The 16,653-nt window shown below is 48.6% G+C and overlaps 3 protein-coding genes across 7 annotated transcripts; 1 reads left to right on the top strand and 2 right to left on the bottom strand.

Moving 5' to 3' along the window:
- Nucleotides 1-203: 203 nt before the first annotated feature.
- LOC147133911 (BTB/POZ domain-containing protein 17-like) lies at nt 204-9,967 on the bottom strand. The gene is given in 5 exon segments (XM_086055749.1): nt 204-1,437; nt 2,339-2,624; nt 5,313-5,407; nt 5,409-5,614; nt 5,616-9,967. Coding segments are annotated over 5 exon segments (1,707 nt in total). The 5' UTR covers nt 5,661-9,967; the 3' UTR covers nt 204-362.
- Nucleotides 9,100-12,440, top strand: LOC147133910 (G protein-coupled receptor family C group 5 member C-like). Of its 3 annotated transcripts, none has more exons than XM_086055750.1 (4): nt 9,100-9,519; nt 9,977-10,985; nt 11,796-11,899; nt 11,975-12,440. In XM_086055750.1, exons 1-4 carry the CDS (start codon nt 9,430-9,432, stop codon nt 12,089-12,091), a joined length of 1,320 nt encoding a protein of 439 aa, XP_085911876.1. In that variant the 5' UTR covers nt 9,100-9,429; the 3' UTR covers nt 12,092-12,440. The 3 variants fall into 3 exon arrangements, with proteins under 3 accessions (XP_085911876.1, XP_085911877.1, XP_085911878.1); XM_086055751.1 differs by having other exon boundaries at nt 9,101-9,519; nt 9,992-10,985; XM_086055752.1 differs by having other exon boundaries at nt 9,103-9,519; nt 11,996-12,440.
- Nucleotides 10,690-16,643, bottom strand: LOC147133909 (coiled-coil domain-containing protein 137-like). 3 transcript variants are annotated; one of them, XR_015090133.1, is made up of 7 exons: nt 16,497-16,643; nt 16,130-16,278; nt 15,807-16,032; nt 15,432-15,514; nt 15,226-15,305; nt 14,898-15,141; nt 10,690-10,937 (listed from the first exon to the last, which is right to left on the bottom strand). XR_015090133.1 is itself a non-coding variant. In XM_086055753.1 (6 exons), the coding sequence occupies exons 1-6, from the start codon at nt 16,562-16,564 to the stop codon at nt 14,950-14,952; spliced, it is 798 nt and encodes a 265-aa protein (XP_085911879.1). In that variant the 5' UTR covers nt 16,565-16,643; the 3' UTR covers nt 14,416-14,949. The 3 variants fall into 3 exon arrangements, 2 of the variants coding, with proteins under 2 accessions (XP_085911879.1, XP_085911880.1); XM_086055753.1 differs by lacking the exon at nt 10,690-10,937 and having other exon boundaries at nt 14,416-15,141; XM_086055754.1 differs by lacking the exon at nt 10,690-10,937 and having other exon boundaries at nt 14,416-15,141; nt 16,130-16,341; nt 16,497-16,629.
- Between the last annotated feature and the right edge of the window lie 10 nt (nt 16,644-16,653).

Raw genomic sequence — 16,653 nt, 5'->3', positions numbered from 1 at the left:
CATCTATACAGTACCTGACTAACGATAAAATAAAAAATACAAAGGTATGACATCATATTCAAATACTAAGCAATAAAAGGAATACATTCAAGGACAAGGAAAAAACTGCCAGACTACACATTGCGTGAACAAATACAGTACAATGATTTTTGCTTGTCTTTGTGGACAAAATACTATAAAATGGAGGACCTTTTTTGGTGAATAATTGGAAGACTATGAATGCACAAAGTCATGAAAAACGTGTGTATGCTGCGATATGAGTGCAAGCGCGTGTGTGTGTGTGTGTGTGGGTGTGTGTGTGCGTGTGTGTGGGTGTGTGTGTGGGTGTGGGGGGGGGTTGGGGCAAACAGCCACATTTGCGTCTATTTCTTGGCAACAAGCAGGGTATGGTAGAGCGGTTTTATCACAACGTGCAGATAGAGGGAGCTGTCGATCAGGTAGTCGGACACGCGGCGCTGCAGGTCGGCGGCGGCCAGGAAGTCGCCCGCCTCCTCCGTGCTTTGGTGGAAGTTGTAGACGTGGCGGACCAGCACCTTGCCCTGCTGCCTGGCCATCACGATCACCGTCTTCTGGAAGCTGACCCCGGCAAAGTCCGGGCTGGACGTGGCCGGCGTGACGATGATCCGCGGCCGGCCTCCGTCGGTGCGGGTGGGCTGCATGGCGCCCATCTCGCCGTAGGTGGCCCTGGCGCTCAGCGGGAGCCAGCGAGGCGAGAAGAGCGAGTTCCAGGTCACCCGCTTGCTGGCGTCGTGGCCGCTGGGGCCCAGCTGCGTCTGGAAGCTGAAGCTGCGGTCGTCCCGCGTCGGGTTGTTGATGATCCACGGGGAGCCCCAGGACGAGGACAGGTAGTTGCGGGGAGTGAAGATACTGCAGTTGACGTCAAAGTACTTGGCCAGAGTGACGGGTGAGGCCGAGTGGAACTGGAAGGCCAGGTAGAGCAGATCCCGGATGGACTCGTAATACTTCTGCATGAGGGCCGACTGCTTCTGGAGACGGAAGAGCGACTGAGGGGGGATCATGCCGTAGCGGACCAACCTGAGGGCCGCCTCCGCCGTCTTGCCCACGGGCCGGTTCCGCTCCGCCCAGGCCTCCAGCGCTTGGTAGAGCTCCAGCTCCGTCTGCAGGATCAGATCCGAGCGCCGGAGCAGGGAGAGGAGGAGTTCCTCGCCGATGGAGCTCCATTCCTGACTCTGCAGCACCGACGACAGGTTCCACGAGAGGTACTGCAGGCAGCTGTCCCGCAGGGCCACCTCGCCCGTTTGCAGCGCGTACTTGTACCACGCCACCGCGTGGCCCGTGGGGGAGTCGCTGGACAAATGCTGGCTCATATACTGGCTCAGGCCCTGCTGCAAGCTCCACACCTGGTACTTGCTGGCCAGCTTGTGCAGGGAAACCGCCTGGTCCACACGCACGGACACGTCACCGCAGTACAAGTACCTGCAAAAACAACACGAGCGCACTGAGACCCGACACGCAACAAGTCCTCTGAAGTTTTCCCCCAAGCCCGCGCCGGCCCGTTTTACACCGCAAGCCTCAAACGCGCGGCAATCTCAACGTAGTCTGAAAAAAAGAATGATACCGCCGCACATTTCAAGCCGGGTGCACACCATTACTACCAATTTGGAGCATCTGAACCGACTTAAAAACTAAAGGAAAAACGCCAGCCTCTCCGCACGTAATGCGGAAAATTCGCCCATCGCTCTCCCGGGTTCGGATTCGACTACGAGTAAACGATGACCGGAAACGCGCGCAAACTGCAAATGCGGAAGCTCATCCACGAGCCGGGCACCGATTTTGAACGCACAAATCGATGAACGTAGCATGCGCAATGCGTTCGCGAATCGGAGACCGATTGATTCGATGGCTGATTTTGCGCCTCTTGCGAGATATCCTGTCCGAACTGACGGGGAGGCAACAGAACTGTCCGACGTTGTTGAAATACCGGAAACCAAAATTGGCACAGCATATTGTCTATCCGGCAATGCAATTTTGGAGCTTCTGACGCAGCGAAGGGCTGACTTGGAGCCGGTCGTGCAAGTTTTTCAGGCGTGCCGCAGCCCAAGTTTGAAACGCGGCGATACGCAGGATGGCCACTCGGGAGAGGTTCAAGCCAAATCGATCGAGGCGCAGCTTCAATGCCGTTGCTGGAGTGCGACGGATTGCTTTTTCCCACAACTCGGCCAAATGTTTGCCTTCCGCCAACACTTCCGATTCCATCCCTCCGACTTCATTTTGAGCTCGCCTTGCTTCCGGGATGAAAAAGCATCGGCGCCACTGAAAATGCCAAACACTCTTTTCTGTGCCTCGGTGCCTGAAAGCGTTTTTTGTTCCCCCTCACCTGATGAACTTGTCAAAGACGGCGGCGCAGTCGGGCGGCTCGCTCAGCGCCAGCGTGCTGCCGTTGCGGCCGAGCAGCAGCTGCTCCAGCACGCGGCTCTGCGTGGCCAGCAGCAGGCTGTGGGCCTGGATCACCTTCACCTCGTCCGTGCCGAGCGTGTGCACGCGCAGGGTGACGTCGCTGCCGTTGCCCGCCGCCAGCAGGCCCTCCATACGCTGCACCAGGCTCATGGAGTGATTGAGGACCGTGGCCCCCGTGTCGGGGGGCGCGTCCGGCTTCGCCGGAGCTGTGGACACACAAGCGGTGGCGGGCCAGTCAAGGACAAAGACTTTGCTCTTGTCTGTTACATTTGTCTTTTCCTTTTTACCTTCACTTCTGTAAAGGAGTCGAATCAATCATCATCACTTCGACCTTAACCAGACTCTCTTTTTTTTTTTTTACCCCCCTCGAGTACAGACTGAATTTTGCGAGACAAAGAGGATGAGATGAGAGGTCTCTCATTCAACTGTGAAGACCTCATCTGCAGCCGCAGGGGGGTTTCCCCGCATCTCACCAAACCATTGAAATCATTTGACTCCGCAAGTTTTGAAAATAAAAATGACACACTTCACAAGGGATCAAAGCACAAAGACAATCATTGTCAACAAGTAGCAAAATAAAGCATCCATCTTGCTGTTTTTTCTTTTTCTTTTTTTTTACTGCTTGTAATAAGAACTGTCACGGGTGACTTTCGGCAAGAGGTGGGGTACGAGCCGCTCTGATCGCCAGCCTCATATAGACAAATAAGCATTCCCGCTCACATTCACAACTATGGGAGGAAAAAAAAAAACGGAGCTCAGCTCATTTATTTTTGGAAGCCAAGGAAAAAAGGAACTCAACATAGAAGGGCTAAGATTCATGCCCGGAACCCCTCAACTCAGGCAGACAGGCTAACCACTATCGCGCGTGCCCAAAACAAATCACATATAATGTAAGATCGATTTTGCATCGCTTTCACTCATCCTGCTGAGTGCAAACCTCAGCTGCAGAGGAAACGCTCCTAATTGGCTGCGCATCCAATTACCCGCCTCGCGCATGTGCCTGAATTGGGTCATTAGGATTCATGCACCAGGAAATGAAAGCAAAATGTAGTTTGAAAAAAATCAAAATAAGAAACATAAAGGACAAACCTCCCCAGGCTTGACAATCCGCTTTGGTCACGTGCGCATCGCACTGGTCAACAAACCGAGGAAGTTATTCATTGCACACCATTTCTTGTGGCAGGACGGTGTTATTTTATAAAGATGTATTATTGTTTTAGTTCAAGCCAATTAGCACATTCCCGATGTTATTTGCGCTCTGACTAAAAGCAGGACTTAAAATAACAATTAAAAGTTATTCACCTGAGTAGTTTTTTATACTCAAATAATTTCTTGTAAGACCACTTTTTACTTTTACTTGAGCCCTCTTATTTTGAAGTAACAGCACTCATACTTCAACACAATTTGTGCCTACCGGCGCAAAAAACACCTCGGGATGATCGCAACAAAAGCACAGAGTACAAAACAAAAGATCTACTTGGCCGTTTAGTCGTTTAATTTCACACTTGAACGGGCAGGCACTCGGGAGACCCAAACAATTCGAATCATTTCCGTAATGTGCCCCCTTTCATGTCGGATTAAATGAATAGTTCTCTGTCGAGCTAACAAACAAACAAACAAACAAACGAATGACCGGATAGCGCATCCCATGTGTGACAGGACCACACGCAAATTCATCCCGAAACTATTGCGATCCAGCAGCTAACTTCCCATCTGGGAGTGTCAATTGATTTGGAGATGCGCTGGCGCCCACAATAGAAAGCGTTTGTACAAAAATACACCAGAGGGTCCACTTCGCAGGCAGTCAAACTATCATGTTGACTTTTTACAAAGCAATCTTTAGAGGGAGATATGGGATCGCCGGCAATATTATAGATTGATAAATAAAGCGGGGGAGGGTTAGGATTCAGGTTAATCCTACCCCGTCCACAAATCTGAACACCGCTCAGGTAATATTTAAACAGGCAGCTAAAAAAAAAAGCTTCAAAAAAATCTTGTCAAGCTCCCCGACATGATCATTTGAGTAGAAAGTACCGTGGTGCCTTGAGATACGAGTGGAAGTCATTCGGTGACCATGCTCGCAACTCAAATCACACATTTGTCAAATCATTATTCCCCATTTCTATGTTCCAGAGTTTTGGTCTTATTGATTGAAAAAAAGGCAAAAATCGAAGAGGAGTAAGCTTACTAAAAACTTTTTGCAGTCTTTTTCCTGTTGACTACAACAACCTCACAAAGTTCTACCAAATGAAAATTGGATTCTACCACACGGAGATTCGATGACCTGTTCAGCCGTACTCACATCTCAAGACGCCACTGTCTTGAAATCTGGCCCAAGACACAAGGGTGCACTTTTAGAATTCCTATGTGCAGCTAGCCGTCCCTTGCTCCAAGTCAAATTTCTTGAAGTCGAAAAACCCTGACGTCCATGGCTAGCCACACGTTGGTGTTGCAATCCACTACAATTCCTGCAACTAAAACAGAAATCCATACAGCTCCTTCACACTTCAGAATCAAATCCGCAGGACCAACTTTTAGTGGAGCGCAATGTGGTTGAATCGATTCAAAAGTGGCCTCTTCCTCAGGGAGGCTCTTTTTTTGAAATTTTTCTTTTATCCGCCCCCCCCCTCAGCCTCCTTAATGCATTGTTGGGGGGGCACAAAGCCAGCCGGCAAATGGACTCGCGCGTCTTGGATGCGGGCAGCCCGAGGATTCGAGACAACCAAGCCATCAGTCCTCTGCCTTGGGGCTGCAGGCTACTCAAGCCTCGTCAAGCCTCGCCGACGACTCGCTCACACTACGGGGGAGGCTGGACTGAGAAAGCGCGACAACACCCCCACCATGCAGAATATTAGGGGAAGGCAGCAAAGTTTAGTTTAAAAATGTCCACTTACCTCCTGTAACTGCTCTAAAGTGGCTGAAGAGGAACAGGCTGCTCCAAGAGAGCCCGAGAAGAAGCAAGCCTAGATGGCGGGAAGGCATCATTTTGCGTCTTCTCACTGCGCTGTTGTCTGCACAGAGGTGTCTTGCCCCCTCGCGTGCGTGCGTGCGTGCGCGCGTCTGTGCGTGTGCGTGTCTCCGTCCCGCACGCTTTATGTAGGACGCCGGCCTTGCGCTGGCGCATCTCGCCAACCCCGGCCGACTCCATTGATTGGTGGAATCTGGCAGGGGCGTTGCCATGGCGACGGCTTTGATTTTTGAATTCCTCCCGTTTGGATGCTACGTGGCTTCGATCGGTGCATGGACTGGGCCTAATGTTTTGGGGTTTTATTTTTTGTTCTGTGCGGGGGGGTTAGAGATGCTATCAGCAATCGATATTCATCTTTTAATGGCACACAGTATATGTGGAATTGTAAAAATGCCCATTGTGATGTTCCTCTCTCCAGACACGAGTGCTTTCATCACAGCAGGCTAGCACTGAGATGATCTGCCAAATCCAATTAAGGCTCTAATTTGCTCAGCCAGTGGCCAGTGGCAGTCAATTAAGTTTCATAATTCATTTATGGGGCCTCCTGATTTTTTTTTTTTTTTTTAAAAAAGAGTAATTACTTTTCTGATGCCAGTGTTCACCAAACGAATTGGGGGATAATTTGATTTGTGCAGGGTTTGCTCATTTCAATTTAGGCAAAACTTGCTTTATTGAAACTGAACGTGTCAATCAAGATTGCTCATCGCCACGGTGGGTCTCGGTAACATTTCCGTGGAGCCATCTGCCCCGATTGAAAGGCCCGACTATTTTGTTGTCCATTTACTAAATATGGTGATAAAGAAGTATAACCTTCAAAATCGAATGCCCTTTTTATGGCTTTTTTGATGAATCCATCTTTACAGTGGTGCCTTGAGATACGAGCCGTCGTTCGGCCGATTTTTTGCTTTAACTTGTGAGTGAAAATTTGACATTTGTGCATGTTTTATGTCACGTCTATAACTGTGGTGTAATAAAGGGAAAATCCTTGTCTGAATACTGCAAATAGTGCAACTGCGTTTAAATACAAATGTGCAATGTGCTGGCTTTTAAAATGTCCAGGTGGAGACAGACCATGTGCAGCATCATTTTAGAAGGAAGTGGGTTGTGGGAGACAAGGGAGACAGTGTGATAAAAAAAAAAGAATAACAAAAAAACATGCAAGAGCGAGAGCTGCGAGACCCCAAACCAGAGTTGCCACCATGAATAAGCTGACAGGTTCCCAGAGGAGAGCTGGAGTGGCCTTAATGAAGACAACTGCGACAAGACTGCACTACGGAGTCCGTATGCAAGTGACATTAGAAATGGGGCCATCGTCTATCCCTCCAGGAGATTTTCATGAACATGTATCAAAACCGTGACAGGGTTCCGTTTTATTTAGGCTTTAGAGAGGCAGCCTCCTGCAACGACACATTGCTGTGAAAATTGGTATTTCGATTATTTACCGTTCAGCCTAAAACGGCTGTATTTTTACAAAGTTCACCAGTCTTAAAATCAGTTTGAGGTTTCATTTCAACGCGTATTGAATTGAGACAGATTAGATAGATAGCCAAACAGCATGCTAGCTAGCTAGCTAGCTAGAAGCCGTTTCTCTATATCAAAAACGCAGAGTATGGTCCCATAAACTTGGCAAGTACAGTCTTCCAAAGAGCGTACTTCCAAAGAACGGTAGTCTCTTTGTGACTGGAACGGTTGTGCACTTCTGAACTACGACCCCAGCCCTCCCTCCAGCTCTGATGTATTTACATGTAATGGTAAAAGGGGGGGAAAAAAACGTAGCCATTTCTCAATATGTAGAACACCGAGTACGGTCTTCCTACGAATGTACATGAGAATGTTCTTCCTAAAACGCGAGTCTCTGTGTAAATTGGAATGGCTGTGTACTGTTTAGCAAGCACGCTAGTTAGCTAGCTAGCGTGATGGACAAACATACGGATGTACGCAGGCCTACGGACAGACAGAATCAGGCCTACTAAAACATCAGAACTTGATTCTGGGTTAATTAACAAGAAAGATGGATAATGGAACATTATAGCCCTTGAATGAAGTTAAATGAAATATGTGTACTTTGCCTACGGTTGTTGTTGACTTTTGGTTTTCAGTATTTGATATTAATTGGAAGCTAATGCGTGTTGATCAGTTGTCTGACTGCAATGTTGCCAAGCATGCCTGTGGGAATAGTATGCCCTTCATTAAGGTCACATTGCTTTCTCCTTGATGATGGGATCCTATTAAGGATCTGCTAACAGAGCCACAATGTATTAAAAAAGGGGCGGGGGGGGGTGCAATTTGTCAACTGCTGGATTGGTTTATCGACCATCGAGAGATCAATGCACCACAGGAGGCTCCATCACGCAGTATAAACAGGACTTTTAGTGCTGTCAAAATGCCAGCCCACTTCAATCAAAAAAATGTGTCCTCGATGACCTTAATCCTGCACTGGGCCTGGAGGGGATGCGCATCCTCCCCCCTAACCCCCGCCAAATTAGGACTGCAAGACAACAATACACGTACACTCATTTTACTAAAGCCAAATACATCAGATATCACAATAAAATAGAGATTCGAATTTGTCAATCGCAGTTAATGTTCATGTCAATATTATGACTAGACAGCAATTCAGACTTTCTAGTCCTACCGTGTTTTTTTTTTTTTTTTCTTAATTTAATATGAAAATGTTGACTTTTCTATTCTTGTATATTTTGGAGGAGCATGCTTTTTGTTGGACAGTGCCAACATTCGCTAATATAAATCAAAAAAATATATATGTATATATTCATTAGAGATTGATTTCATTTATTACATATGAATTGAATGAAATCTATCTAAGTGGTGATTAAGACCAACACCAAGTAAATTTAAATCCATGTCACTCTTAGTCACAGCAATTTTCTAAAGCTTTCCCAATAAATGAAAACGCCTCATCTTTTTTGGAAAGGGATTTTGTGTGTGTGTGTGTGTGCGGGTGTGTGTGTGTGGTGGGGGTCGGAAGGGTGTGGGGGGCGGGGCTTGAAATACAGTTCTTAATAGTGGTTGATTGGCCTGCTTTTCAACAGATCAATCAAAAAGACGTCCATTTGGTTGCGTAATCTCATTTGGTCGTGTCAACAAGGGTCAACTATGAGACATTTGTCCACCAGGTGGCGCTCTAAATTAGGTGTACAGTACAGTACTGTCTCCTTTTGAAGGATGACCGTCAGACAATAGCAACGTACATATGTATACACATATATAATACATAAACAAAACAAACTGTAAAAAAAAAAAGTAATTTACAAAAACGAGTAGAGTATACCCCTTATGGCTATTCATGGAACAACGCCGAAGAAATGAAACTTTCCTACAAATATAAAGCAGTCAGTGTACGACTTGTAAAACAGGGTACATTTACTGTCCCCCTCTCTCTGAAGTCTAAACTGCTGGCAACAAAAGTGACCGAAGTGAAAATAGTGTCAATAGTGCATGTACTGTATTTATCCAGTATGTACAGCGCTGTATGTGTGCATGTACTGTCAAAGTAGAGATCAGGATCATGATATTTTGTGTTCCCTAAATGCTAACTGATTCGGTTCCATACCTGATGGATGCGCATCAGCTGAGAACCAAATCACAAAAGTGATCTAATCAGGCTAATACTAAAAGGCCATTAATCAGCATCCGTCTGCGCGTGCCAACAAGGCATTCGGAGCCGGTTGCTGGAGTGCAAGCGAGCCACTCAGGAGGAGGCGAGTGGCCTCTTTGTTTGGCCCCATTAAAGCGCCCGCAACAAATAAGCAGGCCGACTCCTAATCTTGCGGAATATGCAAAGCCGCGAGCAACATAGGAGAGCAAGAGAGGGTTGGCGGAAACGCGGCCGCGCCGCTCGAGTGAGGCCGGCCAGGTGCATTGGGACGGCCGACGCCACCTGCTCGGGACCGGCGGCGGCCCGATGACACCGTGGGAAGGAGGAGTGGGCGGATTGGGGGACTGCTGCGTGCGCACGTGCGTCCGCCCGCCCGCCCGCCCGCCGGGAGAGTGAGTCAGTCAGTGAGCAGGAAATTGGGCGGATGATCAGCTCGAGGAGCACACCGCCAAGTTGCCACCAGAACAATTCAGACATTTGGGCCGAACCTGGACCGGCCGTTGGAGCTGCACAGGTAGGACGCCGAAAGGGCTCATTCCGGTTGCTTTCATGCTCACGTTAGGCTCCCGATGCTGGGACAAGCTTTTTACTTATTCATTTACACATGTATGCAAACTCATCCTTTCGAGATGTTCTCCGACCGTGACTTTCTTTTCGTTTGAAATTGACAGTGGATGTGAATGTAAAACGTTACGTTGAAATTTTGCACTTCCTATTGAAATTGCCTCCCGGATTCGCGCTTGAAATCCGAAGACAACAATCGTCTGCTGTAAAACGCATCACGGTCGGAGGAGTGGAGAGGAAGGATGCGCACGGTTTTGCCTTTTCAAATGTTGCCATGTCAACATGTCACGTGTTGACAATTCGGAGGCTGGCATCACAATGAAGAGAAAAACGAAAAACGATCAACGGGCGTGGGCGTAAAAGAAAAAGAAAAAAACAACAACAACCATTCGTCCATTTCGTTCAAGTTTTTGCGTTGGCAGCATCTTACCTGCAAGGAAGCGATGGCGTTGGCAGGCCCGCCCAGAGGCTGCGGGCCCAGCATCGGCTCCGTTTACTACAAGCTGTGCGACCTGAGGGCGGCGTGGGGGGTGGCGGTGGAGGCGGTGGCCGGCGGCGGCGCGGTCAGCGCCTTGGTCCTGTTCGTCGTCCTCATGGCCCGCCTGCCCTCGGTGACGGACAACAAGAGGAAAGGCGTGGTGGCCCTGCAGGCCGGCGTTCTGGTCTTCACCCTGGGACTCTTCGGTCTGGCCTTCGCCTTCGTGGTGGGCCGCCACGCCAGCAGCTGCGCGGCGCGCAGGTTCCTCTTTGGCGTGCTGTTCTCGGGATGCCTGGCCTGCCTGCTGATGCACGGCCTGTGGCTGCTCCTGCCGCAGAGGCGGGGGCGGGGCCCCAGGAGCTGGATGCCGTGCTTGGGAGCGCTGGCTCTCTGCTCGGTGGAGGTCATCATCAACGCCGAGTGGCTCCTCATCACGGCCGTCCGGAACCCGGCGAGCGGCGCCGACGAGCCGTCCTGCGACTTTGCCAACCGGGACTTTGTCATGGCGCTGATCTACGTGATGGCCCTGCTGCTCGCCGCCGTGCTGATGGCCGCGCCCTCGCTGACGCGCAAGCGCAAGCGCTGGCGCCGAGACGGAGCTTTCATCCTGCTCTCGGGCCTCTCGACCGCGGCCATCTGGGCGGCTTGGATCGCCATGTACCTGGGCGGGAACCGGGCGCTGGGAGACGCCAGCTGGGACGATCCCACCCTGGCCGTGGCCCTGGTGTCCAACGCCTGGGTGTTCCTTCTCCTCTACGCCGTGCCGGAGATCTGCTTACTGAGCCAGCAGGATCCGGAGCTGGAGCCCCCCCACGACGGCGACCACGTCTACCCGGCCAGGAGCTTGGTGTTCGACAACATCCACAAGGAGCCCGAGCCGCCCCACCGCGCTGTGTACGTGGAAAATAAAGCCTTCGCAATGGAGGAGCCGCCCACAGGTAACGGGAGCGCTCACAGTTGCTGCAAGAAACACTTTTGCCTTCACGTGGGAATCACTCAACTTAGACTCAGGTTACGTTTTTCAAGGCATTTGGTCTACTTTTTCTTGCTCTGACTTTGCAAGCAAAATGTCAGCTCAGTTCACAACAGGCACATTGGCAAATGGTGAACCATTCTTCTAAAACAAGTCTTCATGTTGTCACATTTCCGCTATAATTACTAGTTTAGAAACGTAAAATGTAGTTTGTTCGGTCATTTTCTTTTTCAAGCATTTTCATTTTTACTGGATTTGGTGAAGAAAAATGTTTTTCCACTTTACTTTTTCCGTTAACTGTTCTCACCTTGATACGAGCGTGACATCGGCTCGATGACGTGGCGGTTTGAAGCCGAAAGTGCGAAAATAGTTTTCTTTACGGCCGGCCGGTGACTTTGGACAAAAGTTCAACCAAACAGCAGATTGTTTTGTTGCCGCCATTTTTTGTGTCCGGCGGTTGCCACGGGACATCGGCGTACTCGGCCAAGATTGAACTGAACCAAAGGGACTGAAGTGGCAAAATAGGAGCTGCCATGTGGCTGATTTCAGGTTGTGAGACAGGCCAGGGGTTGGCAACCGGCACATAGTGTATAGAGGCGTTCGGGGACCACTATCCCCGCAAAAAACATCAGCGACACCATCGATTCATCGCCTTTGATTCGACCAGAGTCTTGACTCAACACCAACCCTGGACGAAAACACAGGGCACATTTCGACACTTTGGCGCCCCCGCTAAACTGTAGCTTTTGTTCTTTCTGCTGTCTTTCATCATCAGTGCCATCAAAGCCGGTGTCGCCATACGGCGCTTATAACGGTCAACTGCGAAGTTGTGTCTACCAGCCCACCGAAATCGCCCTGATCGCAAAAGGTCTGACCAAGGTGAGTGATGCGCGTTTGGGGAAAAAAGACAAAACAAAAAACATCAATTCAGCCCCCATCTGTCTTTGAATAAAGTACTCGGCTGTGCTCACACAGCTGGACCAGGACACGATGATGCGCCGCGCCTCGGCCTCCTCTTTGAACGCCGGCGGAAGCAGCGACGGCTCCCTGGATCGCTCGTTGGCCTCTTAGCAACCATATCGCACGCACGCACGCACACAGCCTGCCTGCCTGCCTGCCTGCACCATCTCAGCGGGACAATTATCTACTCTTTGGTTCGGCATGTTTTTTGTTTTTTTTTACATGAAATCCCAAAGTTGTTTTTGTGCACTAGAGACATGCTGTATGTGCTGCGTGGTAGTTGATTATTCACAAGTCTGGATTATTACAATCATGAGGTTTTGCTGTTGTTTTTTGGTATGAAGTGTATTGCTGGGAGGAAAGAGGTCTTTGTTGGAAGGATTACGGCGTTAATCTCGTTTTGAACGACACATGATCCTGTTGTGCCTTGAAATAATAAAGTCCGTAATAGCCACGTAAACCTGTGTGGCAATTGTTGGAACGTAACCCGTCTTCTCAGGTACACCTGCACGCAATTGTCAAATATCGAAATGAAGAGCATTGTTCAGTTAGTCTGACATTTTGTCAGCTCTCGGCGAAGCATTTGTGTTACTCCAAAGTGATTGTGATTGATGCGGCGCTCGTATCGGATCCGACTCGAGACCGTTGAGGTGTACCTAATGTCGTGGCAAGCGTGCGTTGGCCGTTGCCAGTGGCAAAGCCATGTGAGGCGCAATGTCATTTGCATACGTCGGCTCGATAAGCCTTGCGGCGCGCACCTTCGTCTGGCAGTGGAAACGACACAACTCGCTGATAAATCCATGTAATCTCTGCCACTAATGGGACGGGTGGAGGGGGCCTTACTGTTTTGTTGTTGCAAAACAATGTGCTATTATCAGGGCATTGCCATCTGCTTGAATGGAGCAGCAGGTTTGTTACACAACAAGCCGAGTGGGTTGCAAGTACTGCACACGCACGCACACACACACACACACCTACACCACAGAGCGTGGAAAAAAAATTGTAGAGAAAAAAAAAATTTCACTCGTGCAGGCAGCACTTCATACACTACACCCTATGTGGTATGTAGCCATAATCAAGGAATCAAATGTTATATTCTCAGAGGCTAACACTGTTAGCAAATGCTAATCTGTGCGTCCAACAACTCAATGCAGCTGCATTTACGTTTTTGCCATTGACGCCGTAGCCTCGCGAGGCTGCACTCCAGACATTGCATACAAGCAATTCAAAAGTGCATTCTGCATGATGGCCTCTTTAAGTCTATGTTTAAGATTCAGTAACATCGTTGTTCAATCAAAAGCATGAACAGTAGCTCCAAATCTTCCAAGAGTTGCAGTGGAACACAGAGGTACCAAACGGGAATATGCATTGTACTGTTCTAAAACGTTTTAAACCACAGTAATCTTAGTCATTCTTCATAAAGGATGAATAATATATGCCTGTGTGTATTGTTACATCATCTGTATTGACATTTCCGCTGTGAATGTCATTCGTGGTTTATGGTGCTTTGCATTGTTGTTGGTTAATTAAGATAAACAGACTAAACTAGACTTTTAAAAAAAAAAATGGGGGCGGGGGGTTCTTTTAGGTTTATTTTGACAGTAAACCGGGAGTAGCATTAAACAGCTTTCAAGCTTTTCGGGCTGAAAATTAGTTTACGATCTGCCAAAACTGCTGTGAGTTCAGTTCCCTGCCATTGTGCAGCTCTGGATCTCAAATTCTTGAATTGCAAGTCAGAGATTGAAAAAAAATAAATAATCAGCCGAACAACGACTCGCACCTCAAAATACCCGTAAAATTGGTCATTTGTATCTCAAAGCCCCCCTGTAAAGAAGGCTCGGAAGGCAAAGGGCTAGCAGACAAGTCAGGAAGTGAAATAATCACTGCAAAAAAAAAAAAAAAAAAAAATGCAGTGACTGAAGCTCATAGGGAAATGTATCCAAATGCACGAGGATGCTCGGTGCTCACTAGTTCATCAATGATGTCATCAGTTAGCGTCCCAGCTAATCCTTCTCCCGAGCACTCGAGCTGTCACGTGCACATGCGCGGCCACGTGCGCCACACCACTTTCATGACCTCAGCAGATGCGACACTCGAGCCCTCACAAACAGCTGCGTTTTCTTGTTGCCGTGGCGACCGCGCGCAGATAAACACAGGCAGCCACTTTAAGGCTTTGCTGCTCAAAGCTGATCAAACAACACGGCGCAGGCAGCGCTCCCTGATTACGAGGATGATGGCGGTGTGTACGCCATAGTTGTCAAAGTGGACTACGATCGGGCTGGTGTTTGTTGACTTTGTGGCAGAGGTCAGTGGCTACAACAAAGGCCTTGCTGCTCATGGGTAAACCGTATGCAAATGGCCTGGCCACAAATGTTTTCGTACCAAATGGTTTGTTGATTTTTACATGGTAAAACACAAAAATGACATCCGCTCACTTATATGACAAAAGCAGCAAAAATAGACTTTACTCTTTTCATTCAAGGAGTGTCAAAGCAGTTTGATGGTATCCCTGCTTTAACCAGTCCTGCAAAGAAATGAAATGTTTTTGTTGTCTGACGCACTGCCCTCAAGTGGCGTCTCGGCAGTACTGCGTAACCTGCACTGCTGAGTGCATCACAGCCATGCTGGGCTGACGACTGAGTTCCGTTCACTTCCAGGGCACAATGGTGAAACTAAACTGCAGTTACGGTGGTAACATCTTATCGTATGAAGTCGTATTCCTACGCCACTTATTTCATTGCACGCCGTTCGCAACCTCGTACGTTGCTACCGCCGTAAAACGGAGGACCGCCCGATAACAAAATCATGACGAACGACAATTGCCTGTCGGGACATAGTGCAAGATGAAGTGGATGTTTAAATGTCTCCTGCCAGCAAATGTGCGCTTCTTGCCGACCTTCTGCCGCATCACATTTACCTGGAAAACTCCCACAGTCACTTGAGAACAATAATCCTGTGGTGGTGTCCCGTCACTGGGGGGGCTTGCGCCTTCCGGTCCTGGTCTGCTCCTGCTCCTGCTGTCTCTGTTTCTTGAGGTGGCGATAGGCCAGCACCGCCCGCTGCCGCTCCTCCTCCATGATCCTCTGGCGGGCCATGGACGGCTTAGCCGTGGACGTCGCCGCCTGGCCGAGGAGCGAGTTGAGGAGGAGCTCCTTAGCGGCCTTCGGGCAAAACGGGAGAGAAACCCGACGTGTTGTGACTTGGACGCGAGACATGCAAATGTTCATTGGCGGCTTTTGTTGTACCTGAGGCTTGAAGAGCGCTTTCTTGGGTTTGCTGGTTAGTGAAGGTGGTTCCATTGAAACCTCGCCAAATGCAATGTCATCTTGTGAGGAGAAAGGAAAAAAAAAATGTTTTACTGGCTTTGTTTTGTCTAGGCCATGCATTAAAGAAGACGCGTGTACTTTTTTTTTAACAGTTAAAAAGAGGGGTGTTAATATATGGTCGTTACCTTGGAACATTTCCTTTTCTATCTGATCTTCCTGTCGCTCCAACTTTTTCTGTTGTCGCTTCTGTAATTTCAGTTTGTTGTACCTGTGGCAACAAATGACATGCAACAAACATGAAAGGTTGAAATGCCACTAATCCATTCTGGCCGTCCAAAAACATCTTTTGTTACACTTGCCAGTGTATTCATTCGTATTTGTGTGCTTGACTGTTTCTCCCGTTCAATAAACGGCCAAGATTGCGTCAGTGACTGGGGCTCTCCTTGCCCACATGCGAAGGCATTACAATACCTTCTTTGCTCCTTTGGGGTTTTTTTTTTCACTTCACTCAAGCAGCGGCTCAAATTATAGTCAAAGTGGCATTGTCTAAAGGTTCTTACTCTTTCTTTTTTTCCGACTTTCCCTGGTCTGCGGGATTCTCTTGTTTGTCTTTGTCCAGCTCGGGCTTCCTCTCCACCTGGTTGTTGGTGAGGAAGAGGACGTGCTTTGACTCCATCACCATGCGCCGCTTGTACTGTGACTCGCTTTCCTTCTTTCTTCGCTTGAAACGCGGGACGGCTATATCGCTGACCTTGGACTTCTCTGGTTTTCTATGAAGGTGGATGGCTTGGAGGGCCGGGGGGGGGGGGGGGGGACCAGAAAGTGATGCATTATTCCCACACGTATGCAGGTTATTAATGACTACTGTTTCCCATTTGCTCACCGTCTCTTAATTTCTTTGCCTTCGACGTGCCACTTTGCATCCTCTCCTTGCTCTTCATGATCTCCTGCAGCCTGAAGGGGATGTGCTCAAGGTGGTCTCCTTGTTTGTTGTCCTTTTTGGCTTTTCCATCTCGTTTCTGCTTCTTCGCACTGACATGTTGACAGATTGGCTTTTATTTGAACACTATCAGTAAAAAGCAGCATACTCGTTGCCTTTAAATAGATAAAGATGGTCATTTAGATCTTAAACTTAAGTTTTTTACTCAATTCAATAACAACTACAGTATGTTAAATGTGTAGCGGGCTATTAGCATAGTAGCCTCTAAGGCTAAAATCTGCCTTCACCAAACGTCGTGTCTTTATATTACCTCGGTTGCAGTCCGGTTTTGTTAACCACCTCCCCAGAGCTGTTCTTACGTTTCTTATTCTTCCCCATGTCGATGCAAGTTTATGCAGATTAGAAATCAACACAGCTAATATCCTCACGTGGAGGCAACTTCCGTAGCGTTTAGCCTTTGAACTATG

The sequence above is a fragment of the Filicampus tigris genome, chromosome 16 (assembly GCF_054856515.1).
Source record: "Filicampus tigris isolate MCC_2025a chromosome 16, RoL_Ftig_1.0, whole genome shotgun sequence".
NCBI classification, from domain to species: Eukaryota; Metazoa; Chordata; class Actinopteri; order Syngnathiformes; family Syngnathidae; genus Filicampus; species Filicampus tigris.
This window is presented reverse-complemented; position numbering and strand designations above follow the sequence as displayed.

Excerpts from the sequence above, each read along its gene's own strand:
- LOC147133910 (XM_086055750.1), top strand. The coding sequence starts at position 9,430 with ATGATCAGCTCGAGGAGCACACCGCCAAGTTGCCACCAGAACAATTCA. Across the intron at positions 10,986-11,795 it reads AATGGAGGAGCCGCCCACAG|TGCCATCAAAGCCGGTGTCG; the intron begins GTAACGGGAGCG and ends TTTCATCATCAG. Across the intron at positions 11,900-11,974 it reads TCGCAAAAGGTCTGACCAAG|TACTCGGCTGTGCTCACACA; the intron begins GTGAGTGATGCG and ends CTTTGAATAAAG.
- LOC147133909 (XM_086055753.1), bottom strand. The coding sequence starts at position 16,564 with ATGGGGAAGAATAAGAAACGTAAGAACAGCTCTGGGGAGGTGGTTAAC. Across the intron at positions 16,279-16,496 it reads AAAACCGGACTGCAACCGAG|TGCGAAGAAGCAGAAACGAG; the intron begins GTAATATAAAGA and ends TCAACATGTCAG. Across the intron at positions 15,142-15,225 it reads AAGCGCTCTTCAAGCCTCAG|GCCGCTAAGGAGCTCCTCCT; the intron begins GTACAACAAAAG and ends TTTTGCCCGAAG.